The sequence below is a fragment of the Leopardus geoffroyi genome, chromosome E2 (assembly GCF_018350155.1).
Source record: "Leopardus geoffroyi isolate Oge1 chromosome E2, O.geoffroyi_Oge1_pat1.0, whole genome shotgun sequence".
NCBI classification, from domain to species: domain Eukaryota; kingdom Metazoa; phylum Chordata; class Mammalia; order Carnivora; family Felidae; genus Leopardus; species Leopardus geoffroyi.
The window spans coordinates 44,498,980-44,525,646 of NC_059335.1; the positions used below are offsets into that span (position 1 = coordinate 44,498,980).

At 49.6% G+C, this 26,667-nt stretch overlaps 4 protein-coding genes across 8 annotated transcripts in view; 2 read left to right on the forward strand and 2 right to left on the reverse strand.

Annotated features, from left to right (window-relative positions):
- Window positions 1-240: 240 nt before the first annotated feature.
- On the forward strand, window positions 241-12,759 carry HAS3 (hyaluronan synthase 3). Of its 3 annotated transcripts, none has more exons than XM_045443306.1 (4): window positions 241-345; window positions 4,109-4,744; window positions 7,653-7,754; window positions 8,566-9,515. In XM_045443306.1, the coding sequence occupies exons 2-4, from the start codon at window positions 4,109-4,111 to the stop codon at window positions 9,487-9,489; spliced, it is 1,662 nt and encodes a 553-aa protein (XP_045299262.1). In that variant the 5' UTR covers window positions 241-345; the 3' UTR covers window positions 9,490-9,515. The 3 variants fall into 3 exon arrangements, with proteins under 3 accessions (XP_045299262.1, XP_045299261.1, XP_045299263.1); XM_045443305.1 differs by lacking the exon at window positions 241-345 and adding an exon at window positions 396-905; XM_045443307.1 differs by lacking the exons at window positions 241-345; window positions 8,566-9,515 and adding an exon at window positions 12,652-12,759 and having other exon boundaries at window positions 2,426-4,744.
- On the reverse strand, window positions 12,302-14,786 carry DERPC (DERPC proline and glycine rich nuclear protein). The gene has a single exon (XM_045443309.1). The coding sequence runs from the start codon at window positions 14,784-14,786 to the stop codon at window positions 13,152-13,154; it is 1,635 nt and encodes a 544-aa protein (XP_045299265.1). The 3' UTR covers window positions 12,302-13,151.
- On the reverse strand, window positions 12,302-23,611 carry CHTF8 (chromosome transmission fidelity factor 8). 2 transcript variants are annotated; one of them, XM_045443311.1, is made up of 4 exons: window positions 23,505-23,611; window positions 15,789-15,846; window positions 15,410-15,527; window positions 12,302-15,007 (listed from the first exon to the last, which is right to left on the reverse strand). In XM_045443311.1, exons 2-4 carry the CDS (start codon window positions 15,809-15,811, stop codon window positions 14,783-14,785), a joined length of 366 nt encoding a protein of 121 aa, XP_045299267.1. In that variant the 5' UTR covers window positions 15,812-15,846; window positions 23,505-23,611; the 3' UTR covers window positions 12,302-14,782. The 2 variants fall into 2 exon arrangements, with proteins under 2 accessions (XP_045299267.1, XP_045299266.1); XM_045443310.1 differs by lacking the exon at window positions 23,505-23,611 and adding an exon at window positions 23,108-23,197.
- UTP4 (UTP4 small subunit processome component) overlaps window positions 23,588-26,667 on the forward strand; it is a 31,416-nt gene continuing 28,336 nt past the window's right edge. The window contains exons 1-2 of one of the 2 annotated variants that reach the window (XM_045443304.1): window positions 23,588-23,695; window positions 24,822-24,982. In XM_045443304.1, coding sequence (XP_045299260.1) covers window positions 24,824-24,982 — 159 coding nt within the window. In that variant the 5' untranslated portion in view covers window positions 23,588-23,695; window positions 24,822-24,823. The remainder of the gene's footprint in view (window positions 23,696-24,821; window positions 24,983-26,667) is intronic. The other variant, XM_045443303.1, reaches the window with a different exon arrangement.

The following is a 26,667-nucleotide window of genomic DNA, read 5'->3' on the forward strand; positions in this document are numbered from 1 at the left end:
TAAAAAAAAGGGGGAGGAGGAATTGGTTTTGGCTTTAAGACACCGGAACTTCCAAGGTTCCTGCAAAACCATTTGGAGCTTTTGCAAACCCTTAAAGTCATCAGCGCCCCACTGCGGAATTCAAAGCTAAGCTTGTCACAATTGTTAACACCTTCTTTGAACAGTCTTTTTATATTTGACAATTATTCTCTTCTGCGCCTCTGCCTCTTTTTTTTTTTTTTTTTTTTTTTTTTGCGGGCAGGAAGGTTCTACTGTCTTGGTTTTAGGGAGTACCCTATACAACGAACAACCTCTCCGCGTGCCGCAACCGCAGGAAGATTTCCATCGCCTCCGCGGGTTTGCAGAGTGAGTAGATTTTGAGGCTTAGCGGGGCGCGGGGGAGGGGGGACGGAGAGTTAACAGTTTTGGAAGTCGCTAGGGGTTATATTGAAAGTTAACGCTTCAGGTTCTAGGTTGAGCACAATGACCGCCTCCTCCTGGGCAGCTGGTCCGGAGGCGAGCGCGGAGGAGCTCCGCCTCTGGCTGCCTTGGGGGAACCCACCTTACCAGGGCGCAGAGACCGAATCTGGAGCCGCGTGCACGGGGGACCCCGCGTCCCGCCGAGCACCGGCGGCGTGTAGCCCTCTCCGACTGAGCTAAGAAGGGGGTGCTCCTCGCGGCCCTCTGGGGGAGCCCTCCCACTCTTTCCAACTTTCCCGGCCCTGGGGCCGGAGGAGGGCGCCTCTCCCGGCGGGTGCGCGCTCGGTACTTAAAGGCGGCTCCGTGGGGCCGGCGCTCGTCAGTCGGAGCGCGCAGCGGCGGCGGTGCACCGGGGAGCGAGGCGCGGCGGCGGCGAGGAGCAGGAGGAGGGGCATGGAGCCGCCGCGGGCCTGCTGAGTACCGGAGCGCGGGCAGCCGGCGGCACGGTGAGCGCGGGCCCGGCCAGCCGGCCACACCGGAGGGGCGGGCCGCGCCGCGCCGCGCGGGGGCTGCGCCGGGCTCCAGGGGTGCCGCTTGCCGAGCACGGCGGACCCCCACCGGCTTCCCCCGCCGTGCGGGCGCCGCGTCCGGCGCCGGCAGGCCGGCTGAGGGCTGCAGTATCTCCAGGCTCCCGGGCGGTGGTTCCTGCAGCCCCCTCCCCACTGACCCCTCCTCCCATTCTTCCTCCATCCTCTCTTCCTCCAGCCTCTCCTCCCTTCCTCCCTTGCGGCTCCTGTTTTGTGAATGGATTAGGGGGCGGACGACGGTGCGGGGCACGAGGCTGGTTGGAGTCTCTCCCTCCCCCACTCCACCCTGGGGGTTCGCACCTGTCCAGCACCGAAATGCCCAGCGCCTTGGTCCCTGCGGGTCAGCCGGGCCACGGCCGCGTGTATCCTTGGGCCCGGCCTCCCTTTTCCTAGCAGGCTCGGAGGGGCGGGGGGTGGGGTGGGGGGTGGACGGCCGGCCAGGCGCAAGGGAAAGAGCCCCAGCCCCGCGCACAAGTTTCCATCCCGCCGAGCGTGGGCCTCGTAGCAGGGCACACCTGTCAGCTGGAGAGGCTGCACACTGGCAGCCCCGCAAAGTTTCGGGTGTAGATTGGCGGCGTGCGTCCTTGGCTGAGGATTTTCTCCTTCCGTCATCTGGTGTGTGTGGGGGAGAAGTGTTCTAGGGAGCTCCCCCCAACCTCGTGTCCTTGAAGCCGGGTGCGCATTATACTAGGGGGACCGAGCTCTGGCGGATCCCCTCTGAGCGAAATGGGGGTGGATGAGAGGCGATCTAGGCTACCCTTCGCCCGCTTGGGTTGGCACGGCCCCCTGTCTGGGCAGGGGCGCCCCTTCCAGAGACCGCACCAGCACCTGATTGCTCGTGGGGTCTTTGGCTGTGGAACCTTATTGGCCCTCGGTGGGGTAGGGGTGTCAGGGTAGTGCCTCCAATTCGTGTGCGGGGTTGGGGGTCCTGCCCGGGAAAGGAAGGGGCCGGCGACATCGGAGATGCTGCCTTTGTCTGCAGGCACACTTTGCCAAGGTAACTGGGGCCCAGAGGAGATGAGCGGGGCCTGGTCCGACTGATTTTTTGGGTTTTCCGTTCCTTCCCCGCTGAGTCGTGGGAAACCGGCACGTGGGTGTGGCCGGCGCCGCCTGTGCCAGAAGGCGAGGCTCAGGCGGGGGTGAGAAGCCTGGCGAGTGCCTTCCCGGCTGCATTAACCTGGTGGGCACCGCCTCCGGCATTGCACCGAGGCGGGGCGCCAGCACCCGGCAGGTTGCTGGGCTGGCCTCGGCGCCCCCTGCCCTTTCCTGCGGCGCAGGTGGGCGGCGGTGCCCAGAGGCGCCCCTCTGGCATGTAAAGTCTAGAGGGCGACGGGGACCCTTCTGGAGTAGGTGCAGCCCCGGGGTTCCCCTGGGCAGCAGGCGCATGGCGGCGGGGTGGGGGTGGGGGGCAGGGAAGACTGGGAGTCCTGCAGAGGAAGCAGGCTCCCAGGGATGGCGGGGCAGAGCGCCTGGAGCCCGCGCTTCCCGAGGAGGCGAGGCTGCCAACAGCACTTTCCGGACCGCAGCTGCTGGAATGCTGTTGGTGCCTGAATCTCAGACTGATTTAGGCAGTGACTGTGTGCTCCTTACCCGTCCTATGTGGCAGGTGGTAAGGGAACAGACACTGTTCCCCTGGCAAGAAGGTGCATTTGTGTTGGGAGTGGGGCTCAGGGGTTGGTCCCAATAAGATCCAGAGTTGGAGAAGGTTGGAAGTGAGACCCCGTTGTCTGTGGCGGGTGGGTGGTGTTGGAAATGGGATCCTCCAGATGAGGCTGGTGGCAAAGAGTAGATGGGGAGGAGGCCTGGGTATGAATGGAGTGGGGGAGCTGTCCTCATCAGACCCTCCCCACTTCCCCGGCCTCCCCACTTGGATAGTCCATCAGGGCTGGAAGTGCTTCTAATTTCAGGCAAATTGTTTACCTGAGACCTAGGGAGCCAGAAATCATTAGAACCCCTTCTTAGGGGGGGGACACCAAGTCTCAGACAACTTGGGCAAGGTCAGGCAGCCAGGAGGCGGTTGAGCTGTGTCTCAAGCACAAGTCTTCCAGTGCTGAGTCCTAGGCTCTTTTCATTAAAACACAGCTGTTCCCAACAGGGCGCTACTGGGAGCCCTGACTTAGTGCAGACCAAACCTGTCAGCATCTCCAGGAGTGGCAGGGCCTGTGGCTGAGCACAGAGATTCCGTGCGGGCACTAGGACCGAGTGGATGGGGCTTCCCAGGCCGCCCCCCCTCCCCTCCCAGGCTGCTGCAGTGGTGGCTGCAGTTCCCTCCGACGCCCTGACTGCTGGGCTTCCAGGAGAGCTGTCCACACCCCAACTCTCATTTCCTTTTCGTCCTTGTCTGCTTTTCCCTGGTTGCTTTCCCTTTCTTTCCTGCCTCTCAAGTAAATGAGAAAAAGGTGAGAAAGGAGAGAACACAGGGGGAACTTTGTCTGATTTTGCTGTTTGAAGAAAGGGAAGCTGCCTCCTCCACCTCTTTATGTTTCCTGCTCTTTCTCCTCTTTGCCTCTCCTACTTTTTCATGGGCCTCATTGGTGCTTGTGCTTTGCTTCCCCTCCCACTGTGCAGCTCCCTAGTGGGTACAGGGCAGGTAGAACCTCTTGGCCACTGGCTACCTCCCTGGCCATCCTCCTCTTTGCTCTCCCTGGGCCTCTCATGTGCTCAGAGCTGCCTCTGGCCTCAGGTTCCCCCCAACTGAAGCTTGCCTAGGAGAGCTTTGGGTCATGCACACCCCAGGACCGCCATCCACCAGGTGCGGATCACCTAGCTCTTTCTGGCTTTGGTTTGTCTAACAATAATAAATGCTACTCTAAATGCTTTACATATGTAATCCATTTAACCCTTAAAGATGCTACAAGGTAGAGCTGTAGTCCACGCTTTACAGATGAGTTAACTAAGGGGCAGAACACAGTCACACAGACAGTGACAGAGCTGGGATTTGAACCCCAGTAGTTTGACTACCGAGTTGTACAAACAGTCTTAGTCATGCGCAGTCAGTGGCAGTGGTTTTTATTACTGGATCATTTCCCCTCTTCTGGGCCAGGCCCAGAGAAAACACCCCCACTCCCATGGACTAGAAATGCTGCCTTCTGCCTGACTCCACACCTCCCTCCTCCCACCAGATGCCGGTGCAGCTGACGACAGCCCTGCGTGTGGTGGGCACCAGCCTGTTTGCCCTGGCAGTGCTGGGTGGCATCCTGGCGGCTTACGTGACAGGCTACCAGTTCATTCACACAGAGAAGCACTACCTGTCCTTTGGCCTTTACGGTGCCATCCTGGGCCTGCACCTGCTCATCCAGAGCCTGTTTGCCTTCCTGGAGCACCGGCGCATGCGGCGGGCGGGCCGGCCGCTGAAACTCGCCTCCCCGTTGCGCCGCTCGGTGGCACTGTGCATCGCAGCATACCAGGAGGACCCCGACTATTTGCGCAAGTGCCTGCGCTCCGCCCAGCGCATCGCCTTCCCTGACCTCAAGGTGGTCATGGTGGTGGATGGCAATCGCCAGGAGGACGCCTACATGCTGGACATCTTCCACGAGGTGCTAGGCGGCACTGAGCAAGCTGGCTTCTTTGTGTGGCGCAGCAACTTCCATGAGGCAGGTGAAGGGGAGACCGAGGCCAGCCTGCAGGAGGGCATGGACCGTGTGCGGAATGTGGTGAGAACCAGCACCTTCTCCTGCATCATGCAGAAGTGGGGAGGCAAGCGAGAGGTCATGTACACGGCTTTCAAGGCTCTTGGTGATTCAGTGGACTACATCCAGGTAAGCGTGCCTTCCCAGAAGCATGCAGACATGGGGGTGTGTCCGGCCAGCTGGGCCTATACTGTCCAGGGAGGTTAGGTCCAGTTTAGGTCTCTTGTGTTGAGCACACCCCTCCTCTGCGCTTCAGAAGGGCAACAAGACAGCTGCTGCTCGGAACAGCAGTCCTGGGGTCAGAAAGACCTGGGATGGGATCCTGGTTCTTCTGTTACTTAGCTCTGTGACTTTGGGCGGGTCTCTGGACTGGTATCCCACTACTAAGAAGAGCAGATCGGCGTGCGGCATTTACTGCATACCACACACCATTGCAGGAGCTTCAGAGACCATTCTTTTAATCCTCCTAGTATTCCTAGAGGATAAGTACTACTATTATTTCCACTCATAGAAGGTGAACCTGAAGCACAGAGAGGGTAAGTAACTTGCCCAATCTCACACAGCACTAAGGTGCAAAGATAGGATTTGAACCTAGGCAGTCTGTCTCAAGTCTGCCCTTACCCATTGTGCTGTACTGCCTTGCCACCGGTAACACGGAGATGAGTCTCTCCATAAGGTGTGGTGAAGAGTAAAATAAATCATGCTCCAAAGCACTCAAGTATTGTTTTAGTTATGGGCCAAAGGGTCCTTCTCTACCCCGTGTCAGATTTGCATTTGTGAGATGGAGAGACACGGCAGTGAGTCACCCCCCAGCTTAGTCCTTCAGTAGTCTCGGCAGGTCGGGATCCTGAACAGATTGAGTCTAGCTTCTGGTCAAAACTGTCATTGACATTAGCCTGAAAATTTTATTAGGCTGATTACATAGCTTCGATTCTCAAGTAACAAAATGTAGAAAGAACTGACTGAAACCACACACATGTTGGTACCAAGTAGAAACTGCACCCAGAACCCCAGATTTTTGGTCCAGCATCCACACCGTCCGTTTCTCTGTTGCATTCCTTCTCTGCACATGCCAGAATAAATAGCGCCTGTCGTGGTAGCCCACCTATGTACCAACCCAATGTTGGTGACAGCACGTTGAGGACCCTGATATTGAAATGTTCTGTACTGTACCCACCTAAAACTAGCTTGCCACAGACATTTTGGCTTTGGCTTTTTTTGAAACTTGCATCCTCAAATGAGTTGGTACCTTGACTTCTTTCTGTCTTCCTAGGCCCAAGGACCTCCACGGCCTTGTAGGGAGGGCTGTTGAGGCATTTGATTCTGTAGTTCATCTAGAGTCAAGGGGCCTCTAAAGCTTTCCTGGAGACTCAGAGGACACAGGAAAAGCCCTTGAGACCTGGCACATGCTCAAACCACAGGGACATGGTCATCTGCTCCCTTGAAGCACAGAATTTCCCCAGACCTGCCACACATCTTCCTTTACTGACCATTACTTGTGTGTTCTGGTGGATCAGCGAATAGGCTCACACACCTGAGCCAGCCTTTCCCTTTATGGCTCTGGGCTCACTGCCTGGGGCAGCTTGGGCTTCAGTCACGTTTGGTGGATTCCAGCCTGTCTTCCAACAGCCCTTCTACTGGTGGGTCTTTCCCCGAGGGAGACGGCCCTGCCTCAGCCAGGGGGAAACCCAGGCAGGCAGGAGCTCTAACTACTCTAACCCTGCTCTGCTCGAAAGACCTCCCTGGAGTGAAGGAAGCTGAGCAGCATGAAGAATGGGTTAGGGTCAGGGGAGGAAGTGGTCTTGAGATGGGCAGTCCTGGAAAACTTGGCCTGTAAAGTTCAGGAAGTGCTGGGAGTCCAGCACGAGGTTGGTGAGGAGGTAGGAGGGAGCAGGTGTGATGGCTCTGCCTGGATCCCCCTCCACCTTTAGCTGCTGGCCTGTAGCCAGCACGTCTTCCAGCAGGGTCGGGGCACGGGGTGGGAGGGCAGCCCCCTTCCCGCAGGATTAGCAACTTTAGTAAAAGGATTTTAGGCTTTTGGAAAGCCGAGTATAGGCTCATCTGTGGGTATTGCTCTTTGCTCTGTTGTTCTGCCAGTGGTTATCTGGGCTCTGTGTAATTTTCTAGAAAATAGACAAGGAGTCAGCCACCTGGGTGAGAGTTCATAGCTCAGATTCAACTACTAATGGAGCCACCTGTTAGAATCAGACCATGAGTTCTCCCCAGGGGATGTGGACAAGTGGGCAGGATTTGATCTAGGCCCTGGTTGGAGGCAGCAGCTGCCAGCCTCCACGCTCATCCAGAGTATATAAAGTCCAGGTGTCGTGTCAGGATGGCCAAGTGGTGTCAGGCGCCAGACTCCAGCTCCTGCTTCCCAGAGAAGAATGCAGGTGAGGGCAGCCCTTGAACATACCGCGCCCTGACCTCAGAGACTTGGCCAAAGGAGCACAGAAGGCCTCGCAGCCCTATTAGTGGGGGGCCTATGACTGGGTAGATGCATCCTGCTCTTGGGCTGTAGGTTGTCCAAAACTGGTACCAGAGGCTGAAACTGGGAAGACCTCGTTAAGAATCCTAGGAGAGCGCTTCGGGCAGTAGCCTCTGGCAAGAGCCATTTCTTGGCCTAATGTGGAGGGTCTGCCTGCCCTGGCCTAGCTACTGTACTGTCATCTGATTTCAATAATGTGTTCCTCCTTTTTTCCCAGGAACTCCAGGGAAATGTCTGGCGACCATTTTTGTGGAGCCTGTCTCTGTAGAAGCTAAAAACTTGCCCAGTGCTAAGCCCTTCTCCCTTTCCAGGCCTGGCACCAAGTCTCCCGGGTTTGTCTCTCAGCCCAGTGGCTGTCAAACCTGGTATCTAAAGTCTCCTTTTCCTTCTTTTTGTTATTCGCCGCACCTCTTGCATTTAGCATAGATCTCTTTGCTGGTAACTGGAAGTGAATCCTAGGAGAGGCGGCTATGTCCCTGCAGCAGTGTGCAGCATGTGGTGTGCATAGGCCTGAGGTCAAAATGGGCTGATAATGCACTCCTCCCTCTACAGGTGTGCGACTCTGACACCGTGCTGGATCCAGCCTGCACCATCGAGATGCTTCGAGTCCTGGAGGAGGACCCCCAAGTAGGGGGAGTTGGAGGAGATGTACAAGTAAGAAGTAATTAGGGACTCCTGGGGGGTAGGGCCTAGACTCTTCTTCCTAATGCAGTGAATACGCCTGGAAAATGAGCGTCTTGAATGTCTAGTATTTTGGAAGTGTGTAGGGGGGAGGGTTCTTCTTTGACAGTTTTCACTAGTATCAAAGAACTCACTTGCTACCTACCCCATCCCTATCCTGCTCTTTTTCAACCTGAGGAAAAAGGAAATCACTAAAGGTATGTAGAGAGCCTATGCTGCTGGGAGGGGCTCAGTATCCTGAGGCTACTGATCACGGAGGGTGCTGCTTTTTTGGGGCACTCGCGCAGCAAGCGCCTCCAAAGTTGGACCCTTCAGAAAACCCTTGTTCTTCAGGAAGTTGCCCTGAATGGTTAAGAACAGGGCAGTATGGTTAAGAATAAGGGGCCACATCTTCCTCCAGAGGGTACTGCTGGTAACACACCAAGTCTTCCTGAGAAGCTTTCCGAGTGCAGAAGGGTCAGGATAGGGGGCTGGGGTGATGAGCTGCATCTTCAAGCCCTTCTCTCTGCCACCATCCAGGTTGTTTGCTGAGATGGAAGGTGGCTTTCACTATTAGAGCAACTTCACTGGGCCAGTCAGTGCACACCACAGTGAGAGTGACTGGGTGTGGTTGGCTCCTCCGAGCCTCAGGTTTTCTAGCTTTGGCTGGGTTAGGACTGATGGCCAGGAGTTTGAGCGATGGGATTCAGAACTCAGGGTAAGGAGGCTTCATGGTTTCTGCTTTCTGTCTCCTGGGGCTCAAGTCCTCAGGTGAGGAGGCCCAGCATCTCCGGTTCCCTTGCAGATCCTCAACAAGTATGACTCGTGGATCTCCTTCCTGAGCAGTGTGCGGTACTGGATGGCCTTCAACGTGGAGCGGGCCTGCCAGTCCTACTTCGGCTGCGTGCAGTGTATTAGTGGGCCTTTGGGCATGTACCGCAACAGCCTCCTCCAGCAATTCCTGGAGGACTGGTACCATCAGAAGTTCCTGGGCAGCAAGTGCAGCTTCGGAGATGACCGCCACCTCACCAACCGAGTCCTGAGCCTCGGCTACCGGACTAAGTATACAGCACGTTCCAAGTGCCTCACAGAGACTCCCACCAAGTACCTCCGGTGGCTCAACCAGCAGACCCGCTGGAGCAAGTCTTACTTCCGAGAGTGGCTCTACAACTCTCTGTGGTTCCATAAGCACCACCTCTGGATGACCTACGAATCAGTGGTCACAGGTTTCTTCCCCTTCTTCCTCATTGCCACAGTCATACAGCTTTTCTACAGAGGTCGCATCTGGAATATTCTCCTCTTCCTGCTGACGGTGCAGCTGGTGGGCATTATCAAGGCTACCTATGCCTGCTTCCTTCGGGGCAATGCAGAAATGATCTTCATGTCCCTCTATTCCCTTCTGTATATGTCCAGCCTCCTGCCGGCCAAGATCTTTGCCATTGCTACCATCAACAAGTCTGGCTGGGGCACCTCTGGCCGAAAAACCATCGTGGTGAACTTCATTGGCCTCATCCCTGTGTCCATCTGGGTGGCAGTCCTTCTAGGGGGACTGGCCTACACAGCGTATTGCCAGGATCTGTTCAGTGAGACAGAGCTAGCCTTCCTGGTCTCTGGGGCCATCCTGTATGGCTGCTACTGGGTAGCCCTCCTCATGTTGTATCTGGCCATCATCGCCCGGCGATGTGGGAAGAAGCCAGAGCAGTACAGCTTAGCTTATGCTGAGGTGTGACATGGCCCCCAAGCAGAGTGGGAAAAGTGCAATGGGTAAGGGAGGGAAGGGGAATGGAAGAGAAAAGATGGGGTGGGAGGGAGGAGGGAGTGCTGTTTTAGTTCGTCAATGGTCCAAAGGACAAATCTGAAGTGCAAAGAATGGTGACTGTACTATGGCCTGGGGCAGTTCTGCTTAGAGGCAACACCTTTCCAGCTCAGGGGGCGACCTGTTTTCATGCCGCCTGTCTGTTGGCCTCTGCGTGTGTCATGGCCTCTGGGAAAGATTCCACTTCCTGCCCCGGGATCCAAACGCAACCCAGAAGTGTGCTAAGACAATTAGTTCCAATCAGTGGCAACTTCTGATAGGTAAGTGAGCAATGACAGCCTGTGGGAAGGGGTTCTCTTAGCCCATCTGAACACAACCAGAGGTGGTGGGAGAATTTGAGTGATCTGGGTTGGCTAGTATGTGTCCCCCACCCTCACCCCCAAATCTAGCTATCAATGCAATAAGATTGTGCCTGATACAAGGCCCAGAAGCCTGATCTTTGGGCATCAGAAAACAGGGTCCAGGAATGGTGCTTTATTACATGACATACTCCATTCCACATCTCAACATCCCAAGGATGAGCCAAACTAGCAGAGAGTTAGCACTGAACTCCTTTTAAGTGTGTATGTATATATACATAGATGTTAAAAATGAAAGTTTGCCAGGAGGAACAAAGATTGGTGGTTGTGCTAAAGGCCATTGCCTATATGGGGGCCTTAGGCTGAATGTAGCTCACCTGAAAACTGCCCGACATCTAGATGAGCTTGTCTGTGATCTCTGCTGGGGAGAGGAAAGGTTTTGGTCATCTACCAGGAAGATTAAACCCCAACATGCTCAGAAAAGAAGTGAGGGCTTGGGTACCTGATCCTGCACACTCCTGAATTCCTCTCTCAAACTCAGCTCTGAGTCTAAGACAGCCTCCACTTGGCTTTCTTCAAGGTGATGCACCAAGTCACCTAGTCCACCTTCCTTCTCATTTGGTAAGTTTTTCAAGTTAGCAACTGAGGCAGAGTCTGGACTCTCATAGCCCCTCTGCAATAAGCAACCCTGTCCTCAGCAGGTGGGGGGAAAAATGATTAGGAGCCTCTGACCAAATTAGCCACAACCTTGCAAGTGCTTATACAGATTCCTTAGCAGCTGGCTAAGCGTGCATGACTTTCAGGCTACAGATCTTGACAATCATGTCCAGTGAAAACCTTTTCAGCGTTCCCTAAGTGAAGCCTCCAATCCAAGCTGGTCTGAAACTGTCCATTCTCTTCAGTGGCTTCTCAAGGAGATTCTTACAGCCAAGTTGTGGATAGTCATTATTGCATTTGCTTCTTTCCAGAAACCAAACTCGGAGATGGAATTGGTTCCTAAATCCTAAGGTTCTTGTTTTCTCTCTCACGCCCCTTGAAGCTTTTATTTCTCTGCCCTTTTGGGGGGGGGGGGGAAGCGAGGGAAAGCATTTTCTAGACATTTGCAATCCACAGACAATTCTCAGCTCTTGAGTTTGAAACTGGGAATCTTGACTAAGCCTTTGACTTAGGGGTTGCTTGCTTGCAGGTGTACTTGTGCTCTCCGAATGTCCATTCTTAGCAGGGCCTGCTAGCCCCTCAGAACCAGCACTGAAGTTGACAGGAGTTGAAGGGGCAAGACTCTAGTGTGCCCAGGTGCTTCCTACGCAGGAACAAAGTGTGCTCTGAGCCACAGATTGGCAAACCCTGGTGCTTTCCTTCATCTCCCATGAACGCAAGGGTTTTCCAGGTGCAACCAACATCGCTACATCACACAGACCTCGAGCTTCTGAGAAGATTGCTGGCCGGTGTTGGGTCCAACCCATGAAGGCTGGGAAGAGGCAGCAGGCATTTGCTAAAGGCGGTTGTTCCAGGCTCTTGCGTGTTTTTGCTGGCCAAGTAAACTATTTTGAGCACTACAATGGAGGAAATCCGGTCAGCCAGCCAACTGCAGAGCTCACACTTAACTAAGGGCTTGTTTTTCTTCAGCTTTTACTTGAAGGTTAATGTCGGATGGATTTCCAGATGGAGAACTGGTTGTCCTACCATCAGCTCTGCCTTGCACTGTGGTTTTCAACTTTGCTCAGAACAAGGGTAGGCAGGTACAAGTAGTGGGCTCACAACGTTTGACCTCGACTGGTTTTTCTAAGTTATTTTGTACATTTTTCAGCAGCGAAACCAAACTGGGTCTTCAGCTTTATCCCCGTTTCTTGCAAGGGAAGAGCCTTTATATACAACTGGACACATTTTGGTTTTTCCTCGTTGAGAATTTTAAGCCTTTTGTATTCTTTCTACAATAATTTGTAAACATATTTATTTTTACTTTTTTTTGTTGTTTTTGTTTTTTACTTTTCAGGTCAAAATTTTATACTGCACTTGTCAAAATAAAGATTCTCACATAATGCTGGTTATCTCTGGACTACTTCCTCCTTAAACTGGTTTATTCCATTTCCAAAGAGGTACTTGAGATAGAAATGGTTTTGTCAAGGTAGTTGCAGTGGAACTCAAAACAGGTAAGTGTTCACAGCTGCCTCTGGACCTGGGGAATACAGCAGGCCCACCTTACTGTTAACTGCACACCTACAACGGCCCAACTTTTGTTGAAGGTGGGCAAGGTCTCTGGTGAAATCACTGGCAGACAAGGGAGTCCTGGCTAAGGTAAAGGTCACTATTTCCTCCTTGAGTGACAGCATTTTATCTGGCAGATAATACAGGACTGTGGCCAGTCTATAACAATGAAAAGCACTGGGTAAAATACCTTTCCTGTGGAAACAGGTAACTCAATGGAGTGACATTGGCAGCCCTCTCATCCCATTTATTAAAGAAACAGTAAGAAAAGATACAATGCAGGAAAAACACCAACCATCCTTTCACCTCAGGCTGAACGAAGCACAGTGATTTCTCCCCTTCATCCCCCCCACCCCCTACCCCAGTTCCCATATTCCCATTGACGTCAGTTTAAATTTTGAGGTTCTTTGATCGGGAGTACTAGTGGAGAGGGAATTAGGTGAGCGGTGGAGCCTTGATTCTGGCCTCCTCTGAGTCCCAGGAGAAGGAAGCTGCAGGCCCAGTTAATCAAGCAAAATTGTATTTGGTGGGTCTTTGAAGTGGTTGCCCACCTCCCTGTTCTGTGTTCAAGCCCTCAGGGAAAGGTATGGCAGTAGAGGATGACCAGGTCCAAGCTGCCCAGGGCAGAGCTGCTGAAGCATGGTCCGTTCACCATTGCAACAGTTCTAGAGAGCAGTGAGCTGATTCTCCAGTGGTGAGCAGAGGACTACATATGAATTGGGACCTGCAGGCCAATGTATCCCTGAGGAAAAGTCCACAAGAACAATTCAAGAAACTAGTAAGAAACAAGGGGCAGAAAGCTGTGGGACAAAAGCACAGCAGGCTTCTGGAGGGCTGGAGATCCTTTCTCTCAAGGTCAGGATCATTCCCACCTGCGGTAGTCCATCTCTCACAAGTAACATTTCGCCTTCAGTCAAGAAAGAAGCGGAGGAAAAAGATGGCTCATTTGAACTTGAGCCCCAGCTATGGTACTTCAGACTGTAGCTCCAGATCTACCCTTTTACCTAAAACACAGCTCCTGCCCAGAACCACGGTGCCTGGAAACCAGAGTGGTCCTGGAGAGAAAAGTGTTTAAGGGGGTAACATTCCATTTGGGTACATTGCAGCCATAGGACCCCCTGGTCTGGGGAAAGCAGCTGGGTTTGTGCCAGGGAGGTTCCCCACTCTAGGAAATGGGACCAAAGTCTTGCTCACAGGGCCATTCATCCTTGGAAAGGAAGCTGGGTTTAGACCCAGGGTCCCAGTTGGCCTTGCAAAAGGAGCTGGGTTGATGCCCACAGGGCCTGCTGGAGAAGAGCCCAGGGGCCCAGGAGCTGACCTGGGGAAAGTAACCTGACCAGGGCCTAATGGGCCAGTAGACCTTGGGAAGGCAGCAGGACTTGGGCCCTGCAAGCCACTGGCCCTTGGGAAGTTAGCTGGGTTGGGGCCTAGTGGCCCAGAGGTTCTTGGGAAAATTGCTGGACTTGAGCCCTGGAGGCCAGCAGACCTCTGGAAGGTAGCTGGATTTGAAGCCAATGTGCCAGAAGACTGAGAAAAGGCAGCTGGATTCAGCCCCCCTGAACCGGTCCCCCTTGGAAAGGGACTGGCATTTACTCCCATGGGCCCAGCTGGCCTTGAAAAATGAGCTGAATTAGGGCCTATGGGGCCAGGAGCTCTGGACATGGGAGATGGATTTGGCCCTGGAAGGCCAATTCCCCGAGAACCAGGACCCGAGTTTGGGCCCATGGGGCCAGGTACTCTTGCCATAGAGGATGGGCTTGTGCCCATGTTTCCAGAAGCCTGTGAGAAAGCAGCTGAATTTGCTCCTAATAGACCTGCTGCTCTTAAAATGGGGGCAAGATCTAGGCCTTGAGGTCCAGCCATCCTTAAGTTAAGACCAGATCCCGTGCCCAGGAGGCCACCTGCTCTGGTGTCCAGATTTGGGCCTGGTCCCAGGCCACCTGCCCTTGGGTTGGGCCCAAGGCCTGGGCCCAGGCTATTTGCTCTTGGGTTGGGCCCAAGGCCAGGGCCTGGAAACATACCTGATCTCGGGGCAGGGTTTGTACCAACGAAGCCTGATCTCAGATTGGGACTGGGTCCTGGTCCCAGGCCAACAGGCCTAGGATTAGGAGGACCATTCCCAGAAGGCAACAGGACACCTGCTCTCAGGTTGGGCCCAGACCCAGGGCCCATGGGGCCGCCACTTCTGGGGTCAGGACCTGTTCCCAGGAGACCACCTGCCCTTGGGTTGGACATAGGACCTGGCCCCGGGAGACCCCCTAACCTTGGATTAGACAGAGGCCCTGGGCCTGGTAGAGCCCCTGCCCTTGGGTTTAGAGATGGGCCTGGGCCTGGGCCTGGGCCTGGGCCCAAGAGGCCACCAGGCCTTGGGAAAGAAACTGCACCTGTGCCAGTGGGATTCATCCCTCTTGGAAAAGAAGCCATGCCTGGGTCACGAGCACCAGCAGGGAAAGGTGCTGGATTTGAAGCCAATGAGCCTGATGAAGTTGGAAAAGGCGATGGGTTCCTTGGAAATGGGGCCAGATTTCCACCAAGAGAACCAGTTGCCATAAGGAAGGGATCAGAGTTCATGCCCAGCGGGTGACCTGTGTTTAGGACAGGACCCCCCTGTGGTCCCAAGGAACCGTCGAGTCGTCCTCGAGGTGGCAACTGAGCACGAGTCCAAGGAGTTGGCCGCTCTCTAGGGAAAATCCGGGGTTCTTTCATACTTTCTTGGGGACGTTGGTGATAATGGGCTTGGGGCGAGTTTTGAAAAGGATCTTGTTTTTGATGAGTGCTGTCACCAGGTACCGGGTGCCAGTCTTGCAGCCAAGCTCATCACAGTCCTGCTCCCCAGGAGTGTGTTTGACAAGGACGGCAAAAGGTTTCTCCAGGTGGATGATTTTTCCATACAGGATATGATGCCCCACGATCAGCACAGGGATTCCCTTTAGCAGAACAAGAACGAAACGCCTAAGGTTCAGGGCAAGGTCATAACACTCAGGTGCCTTCTAGAGATGCTCTTGGAAGGCAATGCTGGCACCTCCACTCCCTGGTTTGGCTCTAACAATATTGAAGAGCCACACGAGGCAACCACCCTCATGCCCTTTTTACTCTTTCTAACCCCAGGTAAGAGAATTTCCACTTTTTAGAACAGTGACTTTTCCAGCTTCCCCAAAGCTAAATTTCCCTGCTATTGCAGGGGTTGGGGGAGAACAAGCAGATACATTAGATTAGCTAGACCTCGAATAACAAACCTGAGGGCAGTCCTCACTCTGGGTCCTGGGAGCACCACCTTGGTGTAGCTTGCTTTCCTGAGGCATTAGGCAGGGAAAGAAAAGTCCCCTCACCTCAGTGGTGTAATGTAGGTCTCCCAGGAGGTTTCCAGCTAATCCAGTGCTGTAGCGAGCCTCGATCTCCCCCTGTAGCTCCATCAGCACCCATTCTGCCAGGCCTCCAGCCCCAGCACTGCAAGCAAAGGGCTGGCGGTTACAATATTTTTGAGGGGTGAAGGATGAATAGTGTCCTACACCACCATTCAAGGCCCAAAAGAACTTTGTTGAGCATAAGTTCTTGGGAAATTAGGCAGTGCCAGGCACTGAACTAGAGACTGAAATGCAAGGACGTGTGCAAGATGCACCTGAGAACCCCAATTCTTTCAGGAAAATGTCAAACCTACAGAACCCTAATCATTCAAGCTAAACAAAAGAAGTCTCAAAATGTACTCACCTGGAGATAACAATTTGCACCATGAGCTTTCCGTCTTTAAAAAGCAACTGAAAACAAGCTGTAGAGGAAAAAAAAATTTAGGACAATAATAATGATAGCTTACATATATCACGTACTATATGTGAGGCATTTTTCTAAGTGCTTTAGACAAATTTTATTTCATTCCCCTAACAACTCTTTTAAGATGTAAATCTTTTTGAGTTGACACGTACATGTAACATTGCTTAAGACCACCAAAGGTCAACAATAGTGTGGAAAGTTAACACGTATTATACTTGTGTTCAAGGTCACATATTTATTAGTCAAAGAGCCAGAATTTGAACCCAAACATACACTAGAGCCCACACTGCTGACCACTATGCTAACTTGCCTTTCTCAAGGATGTTCTATTTTCTGTTCTTTTTTAATTTTTATTTTTGAGAGACAGAGAGTGAGTGGGAGAGGGGCAGAGAGAGGGAGATAGGATCCAAAGTGGGCTCTGTGCTGACAGCAGAGAGCCTGCCCGGTGCAGGGCTCAAACTCATGAACACAAGATCCTGACCTGAGCCAAAGTCGGACACTTGAAGTCAGACTGAGGCACCCCTAGTCTGCATGTTTCTTAAGAAATTAAAGAATTCATTTAGATTCTACATTTTCCTTTGGTGATGATATACACTTCATGTCTAACACTTTGGTTATGTTTCAAGGTTCAAAAGACCTTCTTTAACAAAAGCCAAGAAACGAAAAGTCCTTCAGACAACTTTAGTGAATGGTAAGCTGATTTCTAACATGACTCTCATCATACGCCTTGACCATCTTTCACTTTGATACTAAAATACCCTGATACTCCATCAACTTTCCTTTTATACAACAGTACCACCTGGTGGCAAGTTTGTGGTACTCTAAAAGAATGGGTTAAAATGCATTTTTGCCTGAAACCACTATCTTCACTTGTCTTTCTAGAAAGGATGCATTCCTGGGGGGTTAGGGGGATAGGGAGAACTTAAACTACGGGTTCTGTATAAGTCCTTCCAATGAATTGCTAGAACTTAGCGGAAAGTTAGTAGTCTAGTGTTTACCAGTTGCAGTACGGCTGGTTAATAGGTGTAATTGTGCTCAAGGTTAGCAAACAACAGATTAATTTATGTGCTGCTGAAACAAGCACGTGCAAACACCAGATTAAAAAGTTAAACAGGTTTCTTCACTGGTATGTTGACCTTCATTTTGGATCTTCAGGGAAAAGTATGTTGCCAAAAGCCTTCCAGGACAGCAGAACCTCTACTCTTGAGCACCAAACACTTTGGGAACATAAGGTCAGTCAATTCACTGGTCTTAAATTCAGATATAAACAGTAGCTAATATTTACTGAATTTGTATTACGAATCAGATGCTTTTCACACATAAGAACCTAGGCCTCGTGACTTTATGCTACACCCATCCTAATCAATATGCTCCCAAAGGAGAAAACCAAGTATCGGTGAGAATGAAAAGGCACCAAAGCATCAGGCAGGCACTGCATACGTGGAAGAGCTGGTTAGAAGGGCAAGGGGGAATCAAGGAATCTCTGAGTAAGACAGACCTTCCGCAGTAGCACCAGTTGTGGCACTGCTTGAGAATAAATACACCAGGCTCAAGGGCAAACGTCTTGTGACAAGATAAGGAGGCCCTACCACTACCACCCAGAATAACCAAAAGAACTGTTAAAATTTTTCTAAGGTTTCCTGAAGGAGAAAGGATTACAATTTAAAATCAGAAGACCTAAAGTCAGGTTCCAGCCTATAAGTGTAGAAACTCTTCACTGTGTCATCATACACAAGTCACTTAATGACTATGGGGCTAGCATCCAAATAATCTGACTCATTAGCCTACTCTGAAGACCACATATATGCACAAATGCTTTAAGATAAATAGCTAGTTTTTTAGAGAAGGAAAAAAATAAATCAGTATTTCCACACTATAATTGTGACTGTAATTTAGAGAATGGTAGGTATACTTTAGCCATGAATCAAAAAAGACTTAGTAACTAGAAACTGAAGTTGGAAGGTTTCTAAAGGTTAATAAACGCATACAGATTAAAGGCTTCTTATAACTAAGCTTTTGATGACTGATAACACACTACATATTACTTGATGGGTATATTTATAACAAAATACAGGTACTTTGAGAAACAATTACGTGTTCACACAGATACACAGGTTCTAGGAAGACCACGGCAAGGAAGGAAATCAATCTTTAAGGCCTCTGGAAGCATGTCTGAGACAAGTACATATGGGCTACAGAAATATTTTACGTGTATCCCACATTTCCCGGAAAGTTTCCTGTTAGAACAGGAATTGACAACAGTGGCCTAAGTGGGCAAAGGAAAATAGATGCCTGATAGCTGGGCTGGAATACCTGTACCTGCGTACTAATCCCTGGTACTTGAGAGCACACGCAGCTTTACCCACTATGTAGGAAGCCCTGCCTCAGAAGATCTCCTGACACTGGCAGACATCCAGCAATGCTCCTGAAAATAAAAATTCCCTGGCCTACAGCTCCACCATCTTCACCATCCTGCTTCTGTACCTAGTCAGGCTGGTAAAAATTTGTGCTAGTCCTACTGGGATGCTGCAGATGTGAACAGGAATGAAGTTCATTCCTACTTACAGAAGTCTAGCTCATAGGAACCTATAGACTGGCCTGACTACATTTATGTACACAAGGATGTATTTACCAAGGTAGTAAGAAATGTAGGAGAGGGCATTCCTTTAGCAAATTTTAAAATTCTACTCTTTAAAAAAATTCATTTATTTTTGAGAGAGACAGAGACAGTGTGAGCAGGGAAGGGACAGAAACGGGGAGAAAAAGAACTCCATTCTGCCAGCACAGAGCCCAATGTAGGGCTCAAACCCACGGAACTGTGAGATCATGACCTGAGCCAACAAGAGTTGGACTCTTAACTAAGCCACCCAAGTGCCCCTTAAAATTAGACTTTAAAATAGCCTATCAGAGTGCCTGCGTGGTTCAGTTGGACTCTTGATTTTTGGCTGAGGTCATCCTCCCAGGGTTGTGGGATCGAGCCCATTGGCTCTGTGCTGAGCATGAAGCCTGCTTAAGATTCTTTCTCTCTTTCTCTCTCTCTCCCCCCCACCCTCGCATTTTCTCAAATTAAAAAAAAAAAAAAAAAAATTGGGGGCCTCTGGGTAGCTCGGTCAGTTGAGCATCACACTCTTAATTTTGGCTCAGGTCATGATCTGGAGGTTCGTGGGATCAAGCCCCGAGTCAGGCTCTGCGCAGATAGAGATTCTCTTGGGATTCTCTCTCTCCCTCCTTCTCTGCCCCTCACCTACACACTCTCTCAAAATAAACATTTAAAAAAATGTTTTTAAATAGCCCATTACCTGAATTTTATTATTCCTTCCTTCTCTTGCTCCTTGAGATTACTCCTGTCTGCAACTGTTCTCAGGGTCAGAGCAGGCAGATCTACCTGGTACTTCACTGAGGACACACTTGACGGAGGCAACAGGGAATGTGTATTTCACTTAATGTGGAGTTGTCTAAAAAGGATCTGAGAACATGCAGCCCAATCTGTCCCTATTATACCCTTAACAATAGGCAGGTAGTAGGAAAATGAAGAAGTGAAGAAGTATAATGCAAACCAAATCCTATTAGTAATAATAGATGTAACATTACAATAAATATTTCCTGTAGAACAAAACAAAAATTTCTGAGTCTTCAGTTTCAACTAATTCCAGCAATAAAGACAACTAGAACAATTTCTACATGTTTGTTTTAAAACACTGTGTAGAAATTGCAGATTTATCAAAAACAACATTTAAAGACACAGCCTGAAGAATACACTCTAGCAAATCATGAAACTAAAAGGAGTCAATGGAAGGGCTTGTTTGCCACCTCTCTCTCAACAGTATTGAGTTTAATCCCAGATCTGGCTAGGACCAACTAACTTATTTTGGTTTAAGAATAATAATTCTAAGTTGACAATATGTGTAACTGTAGAGCCAAGGAGAATTTTGTGATTCACTTTTTAAAAGATGTTTAATTCACTGTACTTCAGAGTGGAGCCTCATAGGCTACAGCTAGAGTGTGGACCTGAAGAGATGGCAAAGTGAGGAGAAAACCCAACCTCTTTCCCCTGAAATGAATTATTTTGACCCCCCCCCCCAACTCCCACATCTCAACAAAGGGGTATTTTTTTCTGCTTAATTTTTCTGGGCCTTCATATAGCTAAATAAACAATACATAATTCTGTATTCCTAGCTTAGTCAAGTGACTTTAGCTCTATAAAAGAAATTTTAAAAGCACTTTATACATTCTAATTAACTCTAATTTTTTCCCTTAAAAAAAAAAAAAGCCCTTTGTGGGGCTTAAAAATTTCTAGAAATGGCTTGCCCCAGATCATCCCCAGTCTTCAGATGTGAAGCTAGTCTGGAGATCCTGGGTAAAATCAACACACTATTGTTTCTCAGGAACAGTGGTCCAGATAATTTCGAGACCCCTGAACAAACTACAGCACAGCAAAGGAACCAGCATTCTTAAAACCAATCTGGAGCTAAAATGGATCGCTACCCAAAATTCAAAAGATTTAACTAGAACCAGACCAATCTGGGATGTACCTTATTTAGAACTATCATTTGACTTCTACCTCTATTTGAACTTAATTACTGGTAAAGTTATTACTAAAAACCTGAAAAATCAGAGTGCAAACACAGTTTAAGAGGAAAAAAAAATCCAGGCATTATGATATAAAAAGCTTAATTTCTCCCATAGCTAAACTTTTGTGGACACTTATCTGATTTTCTCATTTAACTATGAAAACAACCCTAATGATGTACACACTTATTCCCATTTTATAGATGAAGAAACATGCTCAGAGAAACTAAAGGTTAAGTAACTGGTCACGCAGCTAGTAAGCGGTAGAGCTGGGATGTGAACCTTAATGCTTCCACAATATGGCCTCTCCAGCAGTCCTCTCCCACAGCCCCTTGAATACAGTACATCTATATCACTTCTGAGTGTTTTACAGATATTAGCCTTTCTCATGTCTACAACACACCAAGTAAGTAACCTACACAACTTGCAGCCAAAGCAGCTATTACATCTGTGGGGTAGATAGTTGAAAACAAGCCTTTTTATCATATTCAATTGCTGAAATTTAGATTTTTGAAATCTCTAGAGATCTACTCAATGTCACCTCCAGGATTCAAAATTTAGAAGGCAAAATGAGCCAAAAGAAGAGAGTACATTCTTTGTCACTGCGTTTCTTATACTTTGCTTTCTGAGTTGTTAAACTGTTTTAAAATATTACTGCTGTCTTACAGAGAACTGAAAATGAACGAGCAATGAGCCTCATAATGATAACTGCGCCCAAAATACAAAGTGGTAGAACAAAGTGTGGTATAGATTTAACAGAACATACGGTTTTTACCCAAATAAGGGGACTCAAGGGGAATTATAAATTAAGTTTTACTAGAGCTAAGTAGTATTTTACAAATTTTCATTACACCTTTCAATGCATCTTGTATGTTGTTTTTTTTTAAATAGAGAATAAAGGCTTAAACTTTACAGTTCTCAATATAAAAATTTTTATTTTTTATTTAAAAAAACTAAATCCATGACACAAAGTGTTTTCAAATTGCTAGGCCAACACTTATCATTTACCAAACTTTTATTTAGTCCCAGGAATGTTCTTTGTTTAGAAATGCTGTGAGAACTCAAGTTGTCGGACCTGGATTCTGTCACTTACCCTATATATGACATGGGAGTAATCTAACTTTGTAAGTTTCAGTTTCCCCACCAACAAATGGGGCATAAGAAAGAACCTATCCCAAAGGATTGTTGTGAAAATTTAATGAGGTTATGAATGTAAAATCCTCAGAACAGTGACTAAGACGTGGTATGCCTTTAGGGTCAAACTATTTATTACGTGGGGAGGAATGTGACATTTTCTTAGTATATGTCCAAAATAATGTCTTAATACTATACTGTATAATTATTGTTTACAGTGGACTAAAACATCCAGAAAAGCAGCAGGTTATCAGAGTAAAACCAAGTTTACATAATGTGAGAACAATTCAAACAGGACAGTCAAGGTTCACCAAACTGCTTCAAGGATTAAGTTCTGAAAGGGTTTTTTTTTTTTTTCCTCTAAAGATCACTATTTCTCTATGTGCCTTTCCATTAAACCAACAATTCAGGAAGTTGTCATATATGAATGCAGGTTATTTTTATTAACAGTGTCATTGTGGTTTGTGACTGAAGGAGATGGTCTAAGTTTCAAAGGGAAAATCTTGTCTCTTGACAGGCTTATGTCATTAACCGCTAAAATTCGGTTTCTAAATGAGAAGCTTGTTCCCCTCCAAAGAGGGGCTATGGAGGGTGGGTGGAAATGAATGCTTCCAAACTTTTCATTAGTGAAGAGTGTATTCAAAAACATGTGTGGATACTATGCATACACGTGGTACTTTCCCATCACATTTTAGGATTCCCATGATGGAGGGAATCAGTTACTGGTATTTGTAGACAATGGGTGAAAAAGATGGCTTCAGTCGATCTGAGTTACTCCAGTTTTCTCCATCTTCTGCTACTCTGCAGCCCCATCTGAGCCCTTCCTCCTCTTACTATAACCCCCTATCTACCCCAAAGCCCATCCTTTCTAGCCCTGCTTGAAGATTTACACTATCCGGGATTCTCCCCCCCAACCGGCTCCCACTTTCTCCTCCCTCACCCCTGACCCCCTCCCATCCCTTCAGTTACAAACACTTCCTACGTCTAGTCCCGCCCACTTTCTGGGACTTCTCGATCCGCTTTCCCTCTCTTCCCCAACCCCCTCCAGTTCACCCCCAGACTTTCGGTGGGATCTCCTATCAACCTAATTAACCCTTTCTCCTACCTCCCAAGGAAAGTATTCTTTAAACTGCATTCCTCCACACCCCTCACTGGAGTGATCTTCCAAACTGTCCACCCTCCTCCCAAAGATTTCTCTTTACACGTCCTTCTACCACCCTCATTCTCCAGATCTTGCCCTGTTCCTTCTTCAATCTGAAGTGCTTAGCTACTCCAGGACCCCACCCCACTCTTCCCCAGTCTCTCACTCCGCCTACAAAGAACCTGGAGCACTCTTTCTTGCAACCGCCCTCCCAATTACCTCTACCAGCAGCTTCCCCCCCCCCCCACCGCGACTTAAAAATGTCCCCTCGAACAAACCTCATAGTCCTACCCCCCCTCCCAGTCCGCTTTCTGATATGCCCGCTACTTCCTGGGTTCCAGTTCTACCCCGCTCCCGCAAGCCTCACGTGCTGGACTCCCTCCCCACCCGGGGAAGAACCCCTTCCCGCACGTACCTCGAGGTTCCGGCCCGCGCCGCCCCCTTCTCCGTCCTCCGCCCGCGCTCGGCCACCCTTTCCGCCCTTCTCTCGCTCCGCCCCGCTCGCTCCCTTCCTTCCCTCCGCCTTCCGTCTCTACACCGCTCCCTTCCCCCACAATTCCCGGCCCTCCCACCCCGGGGGCTCCTCTGGGCTCGCCCCCACCTCTCCGCGGCTCTCTCTGCTCCCCTCCCCCTTCCCGGCCGCCCCTCCCCCGCCCGCGCTCCCCGCCCCTCGGCTCGCCATTCTTCTCCTCGAGCCGCGCGCCCCACCCGGCCCCAGCTCCCTAGCTTCCCGCTCCCTCGCACCCTCACCCCCAACCCAGGCTCAGCCCTCAATCCCCGCGGCCTCCCGCGACCCCCGCCCGCGGCCTGACCTGCAATGGCGGCCGCCGAGCGCGGCGCCGCGCGGCCAACGGGCGACAACCGAACCTCCCGCCGCCGTCGCCGCCGCCGCGAGCACTGCCTGCGCACTTCCGGCCTTGCGCCGCGAGCACTTCCGGGGCAGAGCACGCGAGCGCGCGCGCACGTGGGGCCGCGGTAGAGAGAGACGAGCCCCCAGCCATAGGTGAGTTGAGGAAGGGGTATGTTTGGCAGCGGGAGAGAAAGAAATTTGAGGGGCTGCGGCCTGCTCTTGGCAGACGCCGGCGGAGCTCGCTGTCCCCCCTGTGCCGTGGGTGGGTGGGTGCTACTCGTAGATTCCCGGAGAGAGAAGGGGCGGCGGAGTTCTAGCGCGCACTTCAGACGCCTTCTTAGCTGGGCCGGGCCCGGCGGAACGCGCCTGTTCTGCCCGCGCGTTCCTAACCTTGAAGAAAGACGAGCGAGCGGCGAACCAGACCCGGCCCCTGTCTTCACCGAGTGTGATTGTTGGCGGCGGTGTGGAGGGGATAGTTGACAGATGCCAGACTAAGTCCTGTCGCTTCTTTCCTTGAGGAGCTCTCGGTTCTGCCAGCCCCATGAGTCCCACTGTCAGTCACTACCTTAGCTTGAGTCTGTAATTTGTAAACTTAGAGTGCTATAAAGTTAGAAGTGTTCGCTAAAATGCAGATTCCTAGTCTACCCCCTTTCTCTCCTCAGCCAAGAGAGGAATTCTGGAGCTGTGGAGTAGGACCCAGAGTCCTGCATTTTTAAAAGCCGTTTTTCCATATGGTTTTGATGCAGAAATTCTGTGGACCGGGCTTTGAGAGACCCATTTAGGCTGTCAATATTTCTTGCTTTTTGCGAGTATTAGTGGTGTTTTCCAGGAGTACCTTAGTTTCTGCCTCGAATACAACCGGTCAACTCTATGTGCCTCCCTTCCTTAAAGTGCGCACACCCAATTAGAGAATGAGGTTATGTTCAGTATTTTGTCATTCTTCTTTCCCAGAGTACTTTTCTTCAGGTAATTGGCAGGATTGTTAGGAGTCTGGGGAATGCTCTGTGTGTCGATCTTTTAATTTTTCTGCTGAAGCATCCTGAGCTTCTGGAAATAGTTTGATAGGTTCTTGCGGGGGGGGGGGGGGGTGTGTGAAAGCATCATTAGTTAGATATTCAGAAGTGAATCTCAGGTACAGTTAGACTCTTCCATACAGGATGGCGATAATAATACATGTGATATACTGCTGTTAACAATAGTGAGGAACAATACAGGCGACACACTGGTGTTAACATTTCACAATAATGACTCTTTTTCCTCTCCCCCCCGCCCCCTCCAGGAATGGGTGAATTTAAGGTCCATCGAGTACGTTTCTTTAATTATGTTCCATCAGGGATCCGCTGTGTGGCTTACAATAACCAGTCAAACAGATTGGCTGTTTCACGAACAGATGGCACTGTGGAAATTTATAACTTGTCAGCAAACTACTTTCAGGAAAAAGTAAGTCATTTGGAAGCCTGATTTGGTGTTGCTGAGTTAATTTTCTTATTAAGTTGAATTCTACAGCGTGTATGTCTTTTGTGTTGAAGGACTTCAAAAGAAAGTGACTGTACTCTCTCTGGGTTATTTAGAACTATATAACATGTGTAGTAAATATGCAATCTCTTGACTGAGCTCAGAGTTTTGATCTATAACGTTGGTTAGAAAGAAACCTAGAAATTATGGTGGCCCACTGTCTGTTGGAAACTGAGGTTTGCTGGATCTTTGGAGCACAACAAAAAAGGGAAATTGTCAAGACCCATTGCTTTATAATCAGTCTCTGCACCAGTGCAACTTTGGTAAGGTGGAATTTCCTGCTGGGGTTGTCAGTACCTATTTCATTGTCAATTCAGAAGAAACAATGAATCCTTTTTTTTTTTTTTTTTCTTCTTCTTAAGTTTTTTAATTTATTTTTTGAGAGAGAGAGAAAGAGCGCATGGGCGGGGAAGGGTCAGAGAGGAGAGAAAGACTCCCAAGCAGGCTCTGTGGTGTCACCACAGAGCCTGTTGCAGAGCTCCATCTCACAAACCCTGAAGTCATGACCTGAGCTGAAATCAAGAATCAGACGCTTAACCAACTGAGCCACCCAGGTGCCCAGAAACATTTTAATATCAAACTTTTTGGTGACGATGGTAGGAAGATGGACTTCTGAGTTCATCTGAGAGAATGTAGACTGAACTGCCTATAATTGGGAGTAAAAGTAAAATACCATTTGGGTGTATGCAGAGAGCTGTTATAGCAGCATATTTTTCAAAAGTACTGATTACTGATTGCAGGTGCAACAAAATAATTCATTTTACATTAATGAATGTGTATTGCCCTAAGCACTGAATGGATGCCTATGAATGGGTAGATCGATAAATGCATGAATTTAGTGCCCAGCAGTTTAATACTTGGAATTAAGGCATCCTGTAATTGTTTCTAAATGAATGAGTGATGAGTGGCAAGTATTAGGCATTATGACAAATGTCAGAGGCCCTACATTGAAGGAGCTCAAAGTCCAGTGGGGAAATAGAAGTATACAGTTTTCAAAGAGTAGGTAAATTTTATGATTTAGCTAAGTACCAGAGCAGTCTAGGTGGCTCAGTCTGTTTACATCAGACTCTTATTTTGGCTCAGGTCAGGATCTCACAGTTCGTGGGATCAAGCCCCATATCAGGCTCCACATTGACGGTGTGGAAACCTGCTTGGGGTTTTCATACTCCCTCCCTTTCTGCCCTTTCCTGCTCATGCACGCACATGGGTGTCCCCTCTCTCTTTCCAAATAAATAAATAAACTTAAAAAAAAAAAAAAAAAGCTAAGCACAGGCCTAGAATCTTAGTGGAGAGTGCTTTTACTCTGATGATGTGGGTTTAGGAATCCTGGAAAGGGATGACTTACTGAGTTGACCCCTGAAGAACTAAGAAGTTAAAAAAAAAATTGGGGTGCCTGTGTGGCTCGGTCAGCTAAGCGTCCGACTTTTGATTTTGGCTCAGTTTACATGATCTCAGGGTTCACAAGATCGATCCCTGCCATGGGCTCTGTGATGACAGCACGGAGCCTGCTTGGGAATTGCTCTCCTTCTCTGTCTGGCCCTCCCCTGTGCATGCATTCTTTCTCTCAAAATAAATAAACTTAAAAAGAAAGTTAAAAAAATTGCTGATTA